At 39.5% G+C, this 16,160-nt stretch overlaps 1 protein-coding gene across 1 annotated transcript; it reads right to left on the bottom strand.

Annotated features, from left to right (window-relative positions):
- Positions 1-3: 3 nt before the first annotated feature.
- On the bottom strand, positions 4-14,486 carry LOC307038944 (E3 ubiquitin-protein ligase TRIM35-like; the record flags this gene model as incomplete). Its single annotated transcript, XM_079680615.1, has 2 exons — positions 14,275-14,486; positions 4-932 (listed from the first exon to the last, which is right to left on the bottom strand). A coding segment is annotated over exon 2 (912 nt), but the record flags the coding sequence as incomplete, so codon positions are not given.
- Positions 14,487-16,160: the final 1,674 nt, after the last annotated feature.

Raw genomic sequence — 16,160 nt, forward strand, 5'->3', positions numbered from 1 at the left:
TCTGGTCAGATCTTCAGACAGGAAGAGAAATGGATTAGCAGTGTTTGGGTCCAGGATGAGAGGAGAGTAGGACACCATGTCCTTCATCTTGCTCCAGATGTTGAAGCTGAGGTTGCCCAGGTGTTTGGCCTGGTCGATCAGAGCTCCTGAGGGCAGCTGTGGAGCCTCCAGCAGGGGGCGCTGCAGCCTCTCCACTGCAGCCTTGTAGTTGAGCAGGAAGGAGACGTCTTCAGCTCTCAGCTCCTCCTCTGTGGCTCTGACTGTGTGTGAAAGAGCTGCTATCTCTCTGCTCACAGCCTCCATCTTCTCCTCCATCATCCTCCTCTTCTGCTCCTCTTCCTCCCTCAGTGCAGCCATCCTGGCCTCCTCTTCCTCTTCTAGAAACTGGTGAAGCTTCTTGAACTGCTCCTTAATCTGCGTCTCTGTGTGTTGAGCCTGGACCTTCATGTGTCCTGCTGTTTGATCAAACTTCACTTTAACTTCTTCAAAGAGCTTCAGTTTCTCCTGAAAGGGCTGCAGAGACTTCTGGAGCTCCTTCTTGTTTTGTCGTGCAGCTTCATCGATGGGTCTGAATCTGTGGTTGGTGTGTTTCTCTGAATCTCTGCAGATGTGACACACTGGCTGCTGATGGTCCAGACAGAAGAGTTTGAGTTTCTCAGAGTGCAGACTGCAGAGAGCCTCTGAAGATCTCTCCTGTAAGAAGGTCTCACTCAGGTTCTTTAAAGCAAAGTTCGGAGGAAAGAAGTCCTTTGAATGTTTTCTCTTACAAACTGGACACTCCTTTTCTTCTTTCCCATCCCACCAGGTCTGCAGACAGGCTTTACAGAAGCTGTGGCAGCAGGACAGGATGACAGGATCTCTAAAGACTTCCTGACAGACCGGACAGCAGAGATCTTCCTCTAACCTGGAAGTCATGTTGTCTCTGAGTGAAGCTGAAACACAGCAGACAGGAAGTTCAGTCAGTCATGGCTCCCCTCTCCCTCCTCTACTGACCTCACTGAAATTCACTTTTGACGCTTTTCCACTGCAGGACCTAGCACGGCTTAGCACGTTTAGTTTGGCCCGGACCACTTTTTTTTTGTTTTTCCACTAGGGGTAGTTCCGGCTCACGGGTACTTTTTCACTTTTTTTCTGGCCCTCGAAAATCGAGGTTCCTACCGAGCCAACAACCGAGCTGAATGCTAAACTAGTGACGCAAACACTCCCGGCTGCTGATTGGTCAGAGAGAATTGTCACAATCGTTGCGCGAGACAGTCCCCAAGCGTCGCATAAGCACCATTTTTAAAACAGACAAGCTACCGTCAACAAATCCATAAAGAAATGGCAGCAAAAACAAAAACACGCTGTGGTCGTTTGACGAGGTACAGACGTTACTCCATCTTGTTGCGGATGAAAACATACAGCGGGAGCTCGACGTCGCAACGCGAAACGACGCCTGGACTCGGCAACGGCGTCCTGCATCCATGCAGGATGGTACATTTTTGCTAACGCTCCGTTCTTTGCTTGAAAGCGTTGTGTCCCTATCTATTGTAAAGTCACTTCTAACAAACAAACCTATTTTATCCTTACATTTATGTTCGACAACCCAGAGCTTTTATGGAGCCCTGAAGAGCTACGGTTAGCACAGATAGCATTAGCAAGAGCTATTGTTTGCTAACACCATATGTACCATTGTTTACGTCCAGTTTTCTAGAGCTAAGTAAGAAATAGGCATGGCAAAACGGCTGGAATTATGACTTTTTTTAAACTTTAGATCATCGTCAGTCAGTAAAATAAGCAATACCAATGTGTGGAAATGCTCTGTTACAAGTAAAGTAACGTACCAAAAGTAAAAGTAGTAAGAATCACTATTAATGTTGCAGCTAGTGAAATTGTGTGACATCCTAATATATTCTTGTATATTCTTCATTGTTAAGTATTGTGCCGCAGACACATGGACCTGCACTGCTTTCCACTTACTTTGGACTGTGCTTTGTTTTTGATTTTTAGCACTTTAAACTGGTCTCATATTTATTCATACTTATATTCATTTGGAATTATCCATTTACTTCATGACTGTATATTTGTACATACTCACACATATGTATACATATATTTATATTCATTACCAACAGGCTGGACATAATGTAATTCACTTTCACAATCATTGTAAACATCTAGGGCCAGAACTGTCTTTAGTTCATCCTTACTGTTGTTCTGTTTATGTCTTTATGTCTTTATTAGGATCCCCATTAGCACCAGCATGAGCATTGGCTATTCTTCCTGGGGTCCTCACACACACAAAACATACATAAACATGCATACAACAAAATTAAAACAAAACCAAACAGCTCATAATTTCATGCAATTTACAGTGCTGTTTGAAGTGAAAACTAAAATGGTCATCCAATTATCGCCATCCTAAGGCCAAACAAAAGTAAATACAAATAAGTGTACATAATAATATATGCATACATAGCCACAGGCACAGTTCAAATTTACTTTTTAATACTTAAATATTTTTTTAGTAACCTTTTGAAATGTACTTGAGAATGTTCCTGAATGATGTGAACCGGTAAAGAGTTCCAGCTGATCATGGCTCTGTTCTGTTTTCTGTCCCATATTTGATTTAGATTTGGCTAATACAAACCTTCCTTCTATTGTATGTCGTGTTTGATAGTTATGTTATGCATATTGCGCTATAAACCTTTGTGATAATATATCTTGTGAGTGAGTCACTGTAATATTTCTGACAAAATTGAACAAAATATAAGTTGACCTCTGTCTGACAGTTAACCATTTCAGTGTCTCCAGCATTTCAGTGACTCTGGTTCTGTAGGAGCAGTGCAGTGCACATCGTGCTGCCTTATTTTGTGCTACTTGTAGTTTTTTAAATCGTTTTCAGCAGCACTCGACCATATAACCAAACAATAATCAAGCTGCGACAGAACCAAAGCATCCAAAACTTGTCTTATGACATCCATAGGCAAATATTTTACAATTCTTTTTACAACTGACACACCCCTTCCCATTTTACATACAACATTACTTCCGTTCCTCTCAAAAATTCTTGAGAAAGCAGTCGCAAAACAGCTGTGTGATTACTTAAAAAACTATGATTTATTTGAAGATTTTGAGTCTGGCTTTAGAACACAACATAGCACAGAGACAGCTCTGGTTAAAGTCACAAATGACATTCTAATAGCCTCTGACAAGGGACTTGTCTCTATTCTTGTCTTGCTCGATCTTAGTGCTGCATTTGATACTATCGACCATGATATCCTATTGCAAAGACTAGAGCACTTAGTTGGCATACAGGGAACTGCTTTAGGCTGGTTTAGGTCTTATCTATCTGAACGCTCTCAGTTTGTACGTGTCAACGATGAATCTTCCATGCAAACCAAAGTTAGCCATGGAGTGCCACAGGGCTCAGTGCTTGGACCTATTTTGTTCACCCTATATATGCTTCCGTTAGGCAATATTATAAGGAATCATTCTGTAAACTTTCATTGTTATGCGGATGATACTCAACTATATTTATCAATCAAGCCTGATGAAATTAATCATCTAAATAAAATTCAAGACTGCCTCAAGGACTTAAAAACGTGGATGACCTTAAATCTTTTGATGTTAAACACGACCAAAACTGAAGTTATTGTACTTGGCCCGAAGAATCTACGAAACAAATTATCTAAAGATATATTAACTATGGATGGCATTAATTTTGCCTCCAGTGAGACTGTAAGGAATCTTGGTGTTATATTTGATCAGGATTTATCCTTTAACACCCACATAAAATCCATTTCAAGGACCGCCTACTTCCATCTACGTAACATTGCAAAAATCAGGCATATCTTGCCTCAAAACGATGCAGAGAAACTAGTCCATGCATTTGTTACTTCAAGGCTGGATTATTGTAACTCCTTATTATCAGGGTGTACCAAGAAGTCAGTCAAGTCGCTTCAGCTGATTCAAAATGCTGCAGCTCGTGTACTAACCAGAGTTAGGAAAAGGGACCACATTACTCCTGTTCTGGCTGCCTTACACTGGCTCCCTATAGAACACAGGATAGAATTTAAAATTCTTCTTCTCGCCTACAAAGCCCTTAATGGGCAGGCGCCATCTTACCTTAAAGAACTCATTATACCCTATTGTCCTACTAGGGCATTGCGTTCCAAGAATGCAGGGTTGTTGGTTGTTCCTAGAGTCTCTAAAAGTACAATGGGAGCCAGAGCCTTTTCTTATCAAGCTCCACTTTTGTGGAATCAGCTTCCAGTTTGTGTTCGGACGGCAGAAACCCTATCCGTTTTTAAGAGTGCGCTTAAGACCTTCCTTTTTGATAAAGCTTATAGTTAGGGCTGATTAGATTCAGCCCCTAGTTTTGCTGATATAGGCTTAGTTTGTCGGGGGACATCTTACTTCTTCCTTCTCTCTGTCTATACCTGTGTACTCTCATGTTCCGATTAACCCAGCTTCTCCAAATTTCTTTCTTTTTGGTGTCTATATACGCCGGGATCCGGAGTCATGGATGATCCTGCGGTCCTGTGTCATGGATTGCGAGTCCTGGATCTTGAGTCGTGGCTGCGGTCCTGGATCATAAGTCCTGGATGGATATCCTCGTGGATTCATCTTCTTATTATACACACATGCATTTCAAAACATTTGGACTACCTATGTTGCAAATGTATTATCTTTTCAATTTACACACGGCATCTATTGCACGTCTGTCCGTCCTGGGAGAGGGATCCCTCCTCTGTTGCACTCCCTGAGGTTTCTCCCATTTTTCCCTTTAAACTGTGGGGTTTTCTCTGGAAGTTTTTCCTTGTACGATGTGAGGGTCTAAGGACAGAGGGTGTCGTATTGTCATACTGATATTCTGTACAAACTGTGAAGTCCACTGAGACAAATGTAACATTTGTGATATTGGGCTATATAAATAAACATTGATTGATTGATTGAACATTATCAATTTGTTTAGACCAAGATAATTTATGATCCAGGGTTATACCTAGCCATTTTGTCTCCTTGACCTGTTCAATTTCAATATGGTTTAAATGTAGTTGTAATTTTGGTTCACCTGTTAACTGATGATTTGATCCTATTAATAATGATTTTGTTTTTCCCACATTAAGTACCAACTTATTATTTATGACCCACTCTGATATCAGTAGTAGATCTTTATTCATAACATTTGTCAACTCTCTTGTAGTTGATGCTGCATAATATATTGTTGAGTCATCTGCATACATTACAATTGTAGCTTTTTCTAACACTAATGGTGGGTCATTTGTAAAAATAGAAAATAAAAGTGTTCCCAAACAACTACCCTGAGGTACTCCACAAGTGACTGTTTTCATCTTTGAGAGACTTCCATTAAAAAAAACAGTTTGACTTCGATTTGTCAGGTAACTTTCTAACCACCTCAGCGTTTCAAAATTAAAACCATATTGTTCCAGCTTGTGTAACAACAAAGAATGGTCAATGACATCAAAAGCAGAACTAAAATCAAGTAGTACTGCACCCACTAACTTCCTATTATCTAGTTCGCCCTTCCAGTCATCTGTAATTTGTGTTAAAGCGGTGCTTGTGGAATGGCCAGGTCTGTAAGCATGTTGATAAACAGTATTAAGTTTGTTACCTTCAAAGTATTTTTGTATTTGATTGAAAATTATTCTCTCCTTTATCTTTGCTAACGCTGGTAATAAACTTATTGAATGGCTAGTTGTACCAGAAAATGGTCCAGCTGGATTTTTTGCAAGTGGAATAATTTTAGCTATTTTCCATGCCTGTGGGCAAATACATTTATCAATACTCAAATTTATAATATGACAGATAGGCTCTGCAACAAAATTAGCAACATATCTAAGAAATGTACCAACTAAATGATCCACTCCTGGTGGTTTATCATTACATTTACCTAGTAGACATTCAACATCTGTAATTGTCACTTTTTCTATTTTAAATGTACACTTCTTATTTTTCATAATTAAATCCTTTATTAGAAATGTGGAGTTACTATTTATAGTTTGATTCATATTTCTCCTCAAATCTTTTACTTTATCAAGAAAATAATCATTCAGATGATTAGCAATTTGTACTGGTTTTGTCAAAAATGTCCCATCCACCTCAAGATATGTTGAGGTGGATTTCGGCTTACGTCCCATCATGCCATTCACTAAACTCCACAGTTTTTTCTTGTCATCCTTTATCTCTTTAATTTTATTTCCATAATACAACTGTTTTTTCTTTTTATTAAATGCTGTAACATAATTCCTTAACCTTCTATAAATTTGCCCATCTGACTCATAACTTGAAGAGAGAGCTACATTTTTTGCATCATCTCTTTGTTTCATTAGATCCCTTAATTACTCGTCTAACTTCTATCTAAAGTTCCTTACAGTCTGTTTTCTAAGTGGAGCATGTTTATCAATCACCTGCATAAATAACAAATGAAAGACATCAAGAGCATCATCTGGATCGACTTTTTCAAAAACATGTTTCCAACATATCTTTTGAACATCCTGTATAAATGACTCTTCACTAAAATATTTCATTGATCTCCTCACAATTACTTTTGGTCCTGCTTTTGGCACCTTTGTTTTTCTCACGATAATTATTAAATTATGATCAGAACACCTTACTGGAATTGATATTGCCTGAGAACATACATGGCTAAAATTAGTAAATATATGATCAATACAATTTGCACTTTTTGACCCATCTTTCTTTATGCATATCCTAGTTTAGTCACCATTTGTACCAAGTTACATGTATTAATTATTGTCTGCAGCTTGTTTTTAAGGGCACAGTGCAACATATTCAAGTCAATATTTAAATCTCCGATATAATAAATCTCTCTGTCAAGATCACAAACTTTATCTAACATTTCACATAATTCGTCTAAATAAATTAAGTTTGCATTTGGAGGTCAAATGATTAATTATTATACTTATATATTTTATTCTTATCCTTACGTGACCTGTACCTGTCCTGTGTTTTTCATTGTTATTGCTGTTGCTGCTATAACACCTGAATGTCCCTACGGGGATTAAAAAAGGTTTATCTCATTGTCTTCCAGGCAAGAGGAAACGAGGAGAGGAGCACCTCGCAGTCCTGAGGGAGATGCAGATCTGGCCCAGCAGGAACGGTTGTATTTATGTTTATAGTTAGTGCGAATGCTGTGCTACAGCATTCCACTATAGTTCTTCGAATCTTTAATCCCCAACCTGTTTAGCCCCGAGCCTGTTTTTTAGGTCTCAGGCTCGAAAATGACATTCCCAGAACAAATGACCATATCTTCCCTTCTAAAAGTGTTAAATTAATAATCTTTTTTCTCAAAGCAAGGTTACATCTGTGAGTTGGATGTAGAAGAGTCAGAATCAATATAGATGTTTTTATTTTAAAGTAAATTCATATTGAACACAGTAAAAAAATGTAAATGATTGTGTCCATCCAAAAAAAAAACATTACTTAGGTATAGTGAAAACCACCCTTGAATGATGGGATGGTAGACTAAAAGCTTTAGGAATCCAAACTATAACATATAATAAGTACCCTGTATCAAGATTGATGCAAAACAAGTTAAATTTGACCTTTTTAGAGAGATCTTGCAACAAAAAAAACACTTCTGGGGTCATTTGGGTGGATTTTCCATATCACTGGCCCCCCTTGGTCGATTTTGATGATTGACACCTCTTTCTAACCGTCAGAGCCAATGGAATCGAGGGGAACTCCCACATACACACACACATTACCAAATAAGGAGTGAGAGTGACGCAAAGCCAAAACCGGAAGCTGTGATAACTCTGGTGGCTACCATTAGCAGCTAGCTTTTACTCTCCGATCTTTACATAAAAATGGAATTATGGATTATAAATAATTTTTTCAAAGCGACAGAAACATTATCAACCTATGGATTAACCAATTCAGCTGCGTTTTTATCGTTTTAATGCCATTGAACACGTCTTTTGATCAGATTGACAGCTAGGGCGAGACGATCTCCCGTAAAAGCTCCGTAAAGGTACGTGTTGTGATGTCTGTGTTTGCTTCCCCTGTCACGAGTTTGGATCGCTCAGTGAAGATACTATACCTATATAATCTGTGGAACCTCAGCTTTAATCGGATATCTTGTATGTGCAGCTACGATAAGTAATAAGGGTATCTTTATCTTGAGTTCTGTGCCAAAGTGCGTGCATTTTTTGCCTCAGGGGTCATTTAGATGCTTCTTATGAGACTTGTGTTTTGTTTTGGTGAAAATGGTTTGTATCATCAATTAGCTGAGATTCTTCCCGTTAATCTGGTATAACACATTAATAGGTTCTTGAATAATAAGATGCCCTGATACCAGTGACGGCTGGTGGAGAATAGTTTAGATGGGGCTGTGGAAATGGTCACCAAACAATACTAGGGGGGTCCGTGGGGATTCTCCCCCGGTAAAAGTAATTGAGAAAAGACCCCTTCAATTATGACTTCTGGTGATGTTAGAGAGGGGGGGGGGTGGAAGGAAAAATTCAGGCTTAAAATTATGAGAAGACTGATCACTACCTCCAATCTTCAGTGTGGTTAGCTATGGATCTTCCAAAACTTCCAAGCACCTTGTCCTGGACATAAGTTTCTACAGTATAAACTTTGCAACAGTACAGTAGGCCCACACAAACTGCAGAACACCAGGGCTTTGGGAACACTCAAAATTACTTAAAATGATTTAATTCCCATTTAACCTGTTAAGAGGCTTTCCCCCCCCCTTTTTTTTTCTCACGAAACTGTGTCTCAGGGCTTCTTAAAATGTAATAAACTATTCATGTGTCCTACTCATTTAACGGGAAGAAACTCAGCTAACGATGATATGAACCATGTTTACCGAAACAAAACACAAGTCTCACAAGAAGCTAACCTTTTGCTAAATGAGCCCTGAGCGAAAAAATGCTAATGCATTCTAGGTATAAATCAATATACGATATACTTATCGGATATGCACAAAGAAGCTTAGCTAACAAACTGAGATTCCACAGATTCTAGAAATATAATTATCATCACTGAGCGATCAGAACTCGCGACAGGGGAAGCAAATACAAACATCACACGACGTAGCTTTAGGTAGCAAAACACGGAGATATGCTCACCTTTTGCTGTTATTCTGATCAAAAACGAGAAAAACGCGGCTGAAGGTTAATCCATAGGTTAATCCAATGTGTCTGTCACTTTGAAAAAATTATCCATAATTCCATTTTTATGTCAAAAACGGAGTTCTCATATTAGCTGCTAATGATAGCTTCCAGAGTGTATGACAGCTTCCTCTTTTGTCTCCTTGGATACGGTCCCAAACAACTCACAGACTGCACCGGGCGCTGATGTAGGGGCCCTGTGACCATCAGAATTAACAGCGCTGATTGGCTGAAATTATGTTTCGGCGGCATAGTTTAAAGACAGCAACAGTTGGCTTCTGCTGCACTTGCTGCACTCTTGTCTGGGCGCTGTGCATAGCGCCCAGACGAGAGAGGGTAATGATACACGGGCAAGGCCAGGCAGGAAACATGTGACTTATCAGTAACTTTAGACATCGTAACACAATTTTAAACGAGATTTTATTGTAGATTATACATTTTACTGATACCAATTAGATAATATTTACATTGTTTATTAAAAATTAAAAATAAAAATATATATTTAAAATATATATATATTAAAAAAATGTAATGTGGGAAGTGGGGGGCGGCGCCCCTAGCGCCCCTATGGGCCTGCCGCCACTGCCTGAGACACAGTGTCGTGAAAAAAAAAAAGACCCGCCGAAGGGGTCTTTGGGGTTAATATTTAGTGTGAATGCTGTTTACAGCTTACTTTCAGCTACAGAAACCATTCAAATATTAAACTATTCAGCCTTTTCAGGAATCGATGGGAAACCTTCAACTTTTTAAAAATATGTTATACTTTTTGAAATATTCAGCTTTTTAAACTCTTTTTTTAACATGGAAGTCAATGGGACGACTCTTCAAGTCCTCTTTTCCTACACCTTACGCTTCTCCTTCCACATACTTTCAGCTTGAGACTTCATTCCAACTTTAAAATTATCACAAGACCTTCATCTTCATTCTATTTCAGATTTTTGAGATATTTAACTTAGCTTGGTAGAGAGGCCTTTTTCAGATTGTAACATTAGTGTGGATGGAGCAGCTCGTTAAGTCTAGAGTGCTTTGATCTCAAAACAGGGTGGAGGAATGCTTGAAATTCTCCCCAATTATTTTTTTAAACCTGCCATAATTTCAAACCCTACACTCCTCAGACATAATTGTTCATGAAAAACGTAGGAAAACCTCTCCTAGGTTGGAAAAGAAAAAAGAAAAAAGATTAAACAAAATGCCTCTTGAGGGCATGAAGAGAGAAAAAGTCCAACAAGCTCCCAATTGATTCCCATGTTAAATTCTTCCGGATCTTTCTTCAGAGCAGAGAGAAGTACACTTGAGACAAACAGCTCTCATCTTCACATTTACCACACAAAACCCAAACCATATATCAGTTCATTGGGTTTCCCTGATGCTCGCGTTCTGTAATTTTTTTTATAGGAGCCATAGTTTTTGAACAGGTGGCAAAATTGTCAGATATAATCCTCAATGCATTCTTAATGGCACTCAGTGCTGCAGCTGGTAACCATGGTGTTGCTGGGCAGATTGAAAGCTTTGATCTCTGGGATCACACAGGCGCAGTGGCGGCCGGCCCATAGGGGCGCTAGGGGTGCCGCCCCACCTCTTCCCACATACAAAAAAAAATATTAAAAAAAATATTAAATTAAAAAATATATATTTAAAAATATATATATTTCAAAAATATATATATTTTATATTTTGAATTTTTAATGAACAAGGTAAATATCATACAATTGGTATCAGTAAAATGTGTAATCTACAATAAAATCTTGTTTAAAATTGTGTTACGATGTCTAAAGTTACTGATAAGTCACATGTTTCCTGCCTGGCCTTGCCCTTGGCATTAGTTTATCATTACGGGGCGCTGCCCCCGAGCCAAAGAGCAGCAACCAGCACGTTGCAAAAGTCTCAATAGTAAACTGTGCCGCCGAAACATAATTTCAGCCAATCAGCGCCGTCAAATATTTTGGTCACGAGAGCGCTCACGTTGGCGCCCACATTGCTGACGTGCGTTGACGTGAGTTGACGTGAGCCCGACTCAGCCTGGTTGTTCCTGGCCCTAGAACCACGATTTTATGGGGCCATTACATCACCAGAAGTCCCAATTTAAGGGGTCATTTCTCCCCTAAAAAACTTTTTTACTCACTATATCAACAGCCCCACCAAAAATATTTTCCACCAGCCGCCACTGCACAGGTGTTATGATTATTTGTTATGAGTAGGTGCTCAGCACAGAAACAAACACTGACAAACACACTGGACTTTAACAGACTGTCTCAGCCTATTATTTTCTGTCTGATGGAGACTTCATACTGACTTCAACAGGTTCACATATTTTATACATTATTGGTGACGTATGGTTTTAGTCGAAAAGTTTGCAGTCAAAATATTCTTCTGCTTTCCCAAGCCCTTTTACTTTCTTTTCTCATCTTAATACAAATTCATTCACTACTACTTACATCTGATATTTACCTCCTTCAGCCTATTTTCAGCTGCAGAAACCATTCAACTATTACATTATTCAGCTATTTCAGGACATCAAGGCTATACATGTTGTTGTTTATACCTTTTTTTAAACTTTTTTTTAAAATATTAAGCTTTTTCTGCATTTTTGTAGCTAAAAGCAGCTCTCATTCAGCTAATAACATATTCAGCTTTTTCAGCTAAAATCAGCCATAAATGTTCACAGTTTACAGCATTTGCACGCATTTTCTGCAGGAAATGCATTTTCTAGTTTTCTTTGTTATTTGCACATGTTTGATGATAAAACTGTTTGTTTGTAACAAGTATTTTTATCGTGATTTATCGTGTTAATAGTAGATCTAAACAAACAAAACAGATCAACTTTCTTCATTTATTAGAAAGATTTTCTTTTCATGATCTGTTATTTTCTCAAATGTTCTCCTTTTTATTATTTTAAATCATTTGACAAACACATGTATATACATGTTGTATGATTGCCCAAACCCTCCTGTTAGTTTCTCCTGTATTTGGTGTTGCTATACGCAGCCTTTTCCGAAACAAAGTTTGCCTCCTGTAATGCTGTGACATACTCTTTGGTCCGGAGTTGTGAAAACCTGGAATGTTATATGAGTGACACCAGTTATGATGTAGCACAGAGAATAAAGCACAGTAACCAACACTCCTGAGTTGTCTATAATAAAGCAAGATACACAAAAGGACAACACTATACCTCCTTGCTGTGATAAAAAGCCACATACCAAGAACCAAGTAAACGATCGCTTCCATATCCTCCATTGTTATGGTGTTTTGTGAGTTGTGACGCATTGAAGATAACGTCACGGCAGTTTTACGCAGCGTCGCTCCGCCCGCCGAACAGCCGATCGCCCCGCCTACACTGCGTCGTTAACTACCCCAGTTACTAGCTGTAATGGAAACACAGTTTAAAGGGCCCATGACATGCTATTCTGGTTATCACCCGTCCCCTTGTGTGTTATGTAGCTCTTTCTGCATGTGAACGGTCTGCAGAGTCACAAACCCTCAAAGTACACTCTGTAGGGAGTAAAACTCCAACACTTTCTTTTTCCATTTCTTTCTTTCTGGGTACAGTGACGTCACCATATCCAACAAATGGACCAATCCGTGGAGCTCCTGACTCACCAAGATCCCTTGCAACACTATCAAACGCAGTGGGGGGACCTTTAGCGTCGAGCATAGAGCTCCCTGAACGTTGGTAATAGACGAGTTGGGATCGCGGAGAAACACTCACTCAGCCTTGTCTTTTCTCAGGCTGTGAGTGTTTGGCGAACTGTGTGTGTGTGTGCTCAGGCTGAGTTTTGCGTCTGTCTCGCTGTCTCGCAGACCCCACACAGCAACCAGGAAATGACACCAGTAATCCAGCTCACACTGTCCGCTCCTCGAGCCTCAAAGGGCGCAGCAGCGAGCCCCCCAACGTCCCGCCAACACGGCACCCAGACCCCACGCAGCATTCTCATCTTCATTACTGGTGTCATTTCCTGGTTGCTAACAAACGCCATTGAAACACATAATCACTAATGGTGCACGATAATTATCGGCCCGATAATTATCGGTCCAATATTAGGAATTATGACGTCATCCCGATAAACCCGATAAAAGTATTAATAGCCCCGATAATATACAATATATTTTTTGTGTAAAAAAAAAGAAAAAAATACTGCGGTGTGGGTGGATTGGGATGAGGGGCGCTTGTTTTTCACTCGGCTCGTCCCGTTTTGCCAGTACTGTGGTATTAGTGGTTTAGGAAGAGGGGAGTTTTTCACAAATCCAGCGCTCCCTAACTCATGCCTGGCTGTGTCGTAAATGGTGTGCGGCCGTGAAGCCAGGACAGTAAACAAACATGTCGTCGGTACTATGGGACTATTTCAAAGTTTCAGAGTTTGATAGTTTGCTTGCTATTTGTATTAACAATGCAATGCAGAAGTTCCACGAGGAGGGAAAAAGGCAACGAGCTATAATACTTCCAACCTGATTAGTCACCTGAAACATCGCCATCGCTACGATGGTGTGTTAAAAGCGTACGAAGACCCCTGCGCTGCTAAACTAGCGGCGAATCCAAAGCCAGCTGCAAAGGCACCAGAGCTTTTACCTATCGACGAGTATTTTGAAAAAGGCAAGAAGTTTGCCAGAGACGACCCCAGGGCTAAAACGAGGAAAAAACTACAGGTACATTTAATATATATATATATATATAATATAATTATCGGTTATCGGTATCGGTATCGGTCTTGAGAAGCAGGAAGTTAACGGTATCGGTTTCAAAAAACCAATATCGTGCATCCCTAATAATCACTGATGTTCCGCTGTAACGGTGGTGGACTCATCAGAACAGAGTCGGCGAGCTGACCAATCAGAGCACACTGGGCTCACAGGGAGGGGGGGGGCAGGACCTCCAACAAGCCGTGTAGGACAAAGAGTGAATACACATACTTTACAGAGACGCTGTATGAGAAACCAATGTGAGTTTGGAACATTGAACAATGTAAATCTATTCTAGTAGACCTCAACAATGAAATTATGATCAGTAGAAATGGCCATGACATGGGACCTTTAAAGTGAGCATGGCCTACCAAGGCCAAACTAAACCCTGCTAAGCCGTGCTATAGGTCCTGCAGTGGAAAAGCCCCATTTGAGTATTCTTTAGAGTCAGACTCACCTTCAGGGGGTGGAGGGTCCGCAGGTTGAAGCAGCAGTGTTGTAGTTTCCACTTTTCTCTCCTGTAGCTGAACTCAGAGGAAGTTGTTAGTTTGGTCTGAAGGTGAATGTGATCGTCTGTTTTTCAGTCCGTCTGTCTCTCTGAAGTGAGTCAGGTGAGCTCTGTCAGACCCCCTCTGCTGAATGCTGTCTCCTCTCATGTAACTCAGGGAGTGTCTCAGTCCAAAGTGCGGATTTATTGCTGAAATGAAGGTTATAGCGGGTGAGTTAAATTATTAACTAAGATGTTGTTAAAGAGGTGAAGTAGGCTCCCATAGTGTGAAGGTTTCACAAACCAAACTCAAATATCTGTCAAGTATATGGCATCAGTTTAAAAACATTGAACCCATTCATCTCTAAGAACCTGTCAACACTCCATCAACACATTATCCTGGACTTCATCACAATGGCAGTTGACATAATTATGTTATTCATACTAACACATAATCAGTCACGTAAAGACAACCATTCATTTAGAGAATTAGCTATCGTTATGCTATATACATTATACGCGCCACAAATTATGTTTAGTTATTATTTATTTTAATTATTGGCAGAAATACAACCGTGCACAAACAGGACCTATACACATGCACTAATGGAGAAGTGTCAGATGGGGGTAGTTGGGTTTGGTGCCTACAAGGTGAACTGGCACCTCTCCAGCTACATTAGATTAGATCAAACTTTATTGTCATTGCACAAGTACAACGAAAGTTGGGGGTCTTTTAATTTTGATTGAGCAGCAAGCAGCTAGTGCGAGTCATGACTGTAAAGTAAAGGGCATTAAAGTGTTCCTGTTTCTCCTGAAATTGCGTGGCACAGACCTTTATATGGATTGAAATGCTTTAACATGATTATGGTAGTTGTACTTCATTCATTGACAGGGTTTAAAGTATCCCATGCGTTAGTGCATTTTGTAATATGTTCCTTTAGAATGGCAGGAAATTAGTATTCAAATTTTGATTTCATTTTTGGTCCCCCCCCCCCAATGTTGACTCCATGGTTACGGCCCTGCAATTTACTGGCATGGAAAGCAGTCCAAAGTGCTCAATCTCATCCTCTTCTTCAAAGTCACTGTCAGACTCAGAATTCTTAGAAATGTGATCCACACATTCTGAAACCTCTTCCTCTTCATCATCATCAAATGGTTCTCTCTCTTCCAGAATCATTTGCAAGGCCCTTTGAGCAGAGAATCTTTTGGCCATCTTGATCAGTTGTTATAAGGACCTGAACTGGAGGAGCTTTATTTACCCGAACACCCTGTATGTAATGTAAATGTGTAGGGGGGGTGTACAGTGGGTGGTAATTGAAAATGTGCTCTGATATATGTTCTTCACAGAAAATGAGCCAAGGCTAAAAAACATAAAATAATTGAAGATATCAATTTTCTTTAGATAAATAATGAAAAGGGGTCCCACAGACCCGAACACCATACAAGGGTTAAGTGTGTTTTTGTGAGCACTTTGAGCTTAGTCTCTTGTATCTTAAGTGCTATATAAATACACTGTATTATTATTTATTACGCAGCAGCTGTTAAACAACCTGTTTACAGATGTGTTTCACCTCTCTTAAGTTCTGTCATCTCTCTACCAACACTTATTTAATAAAGTCGTAAAATGCTCACAAATGATAATTAAAACGAGTATAACAACTTTCGTTAAAGTGCATCTATGCAACAAATATGAAAATATATAATTAAATACCTGTTTGTTAGAAGTTTATCTACCATGTAACATAATACAGATAATTAAAGAATCAAGCAAATAAAACATTCACTTTTTTAGTGAGTCCCACAAAGTCCCAACACACAGATTGACTTGTTTCATGTTTTATTCAAACATATATTTG

The sequence above is a fragment of the Notothenia rossii genome (genome assembly GCF_949606895.1).
Source record: "Notothenia rossii genome assembly, chromosome: 5".
Lineage (NCBI taxonomy): Eukaryota > Metazoa > Chordata > Actinopteri > Perciformes > Nototheniidae > Notothenia > Notothenia rossii.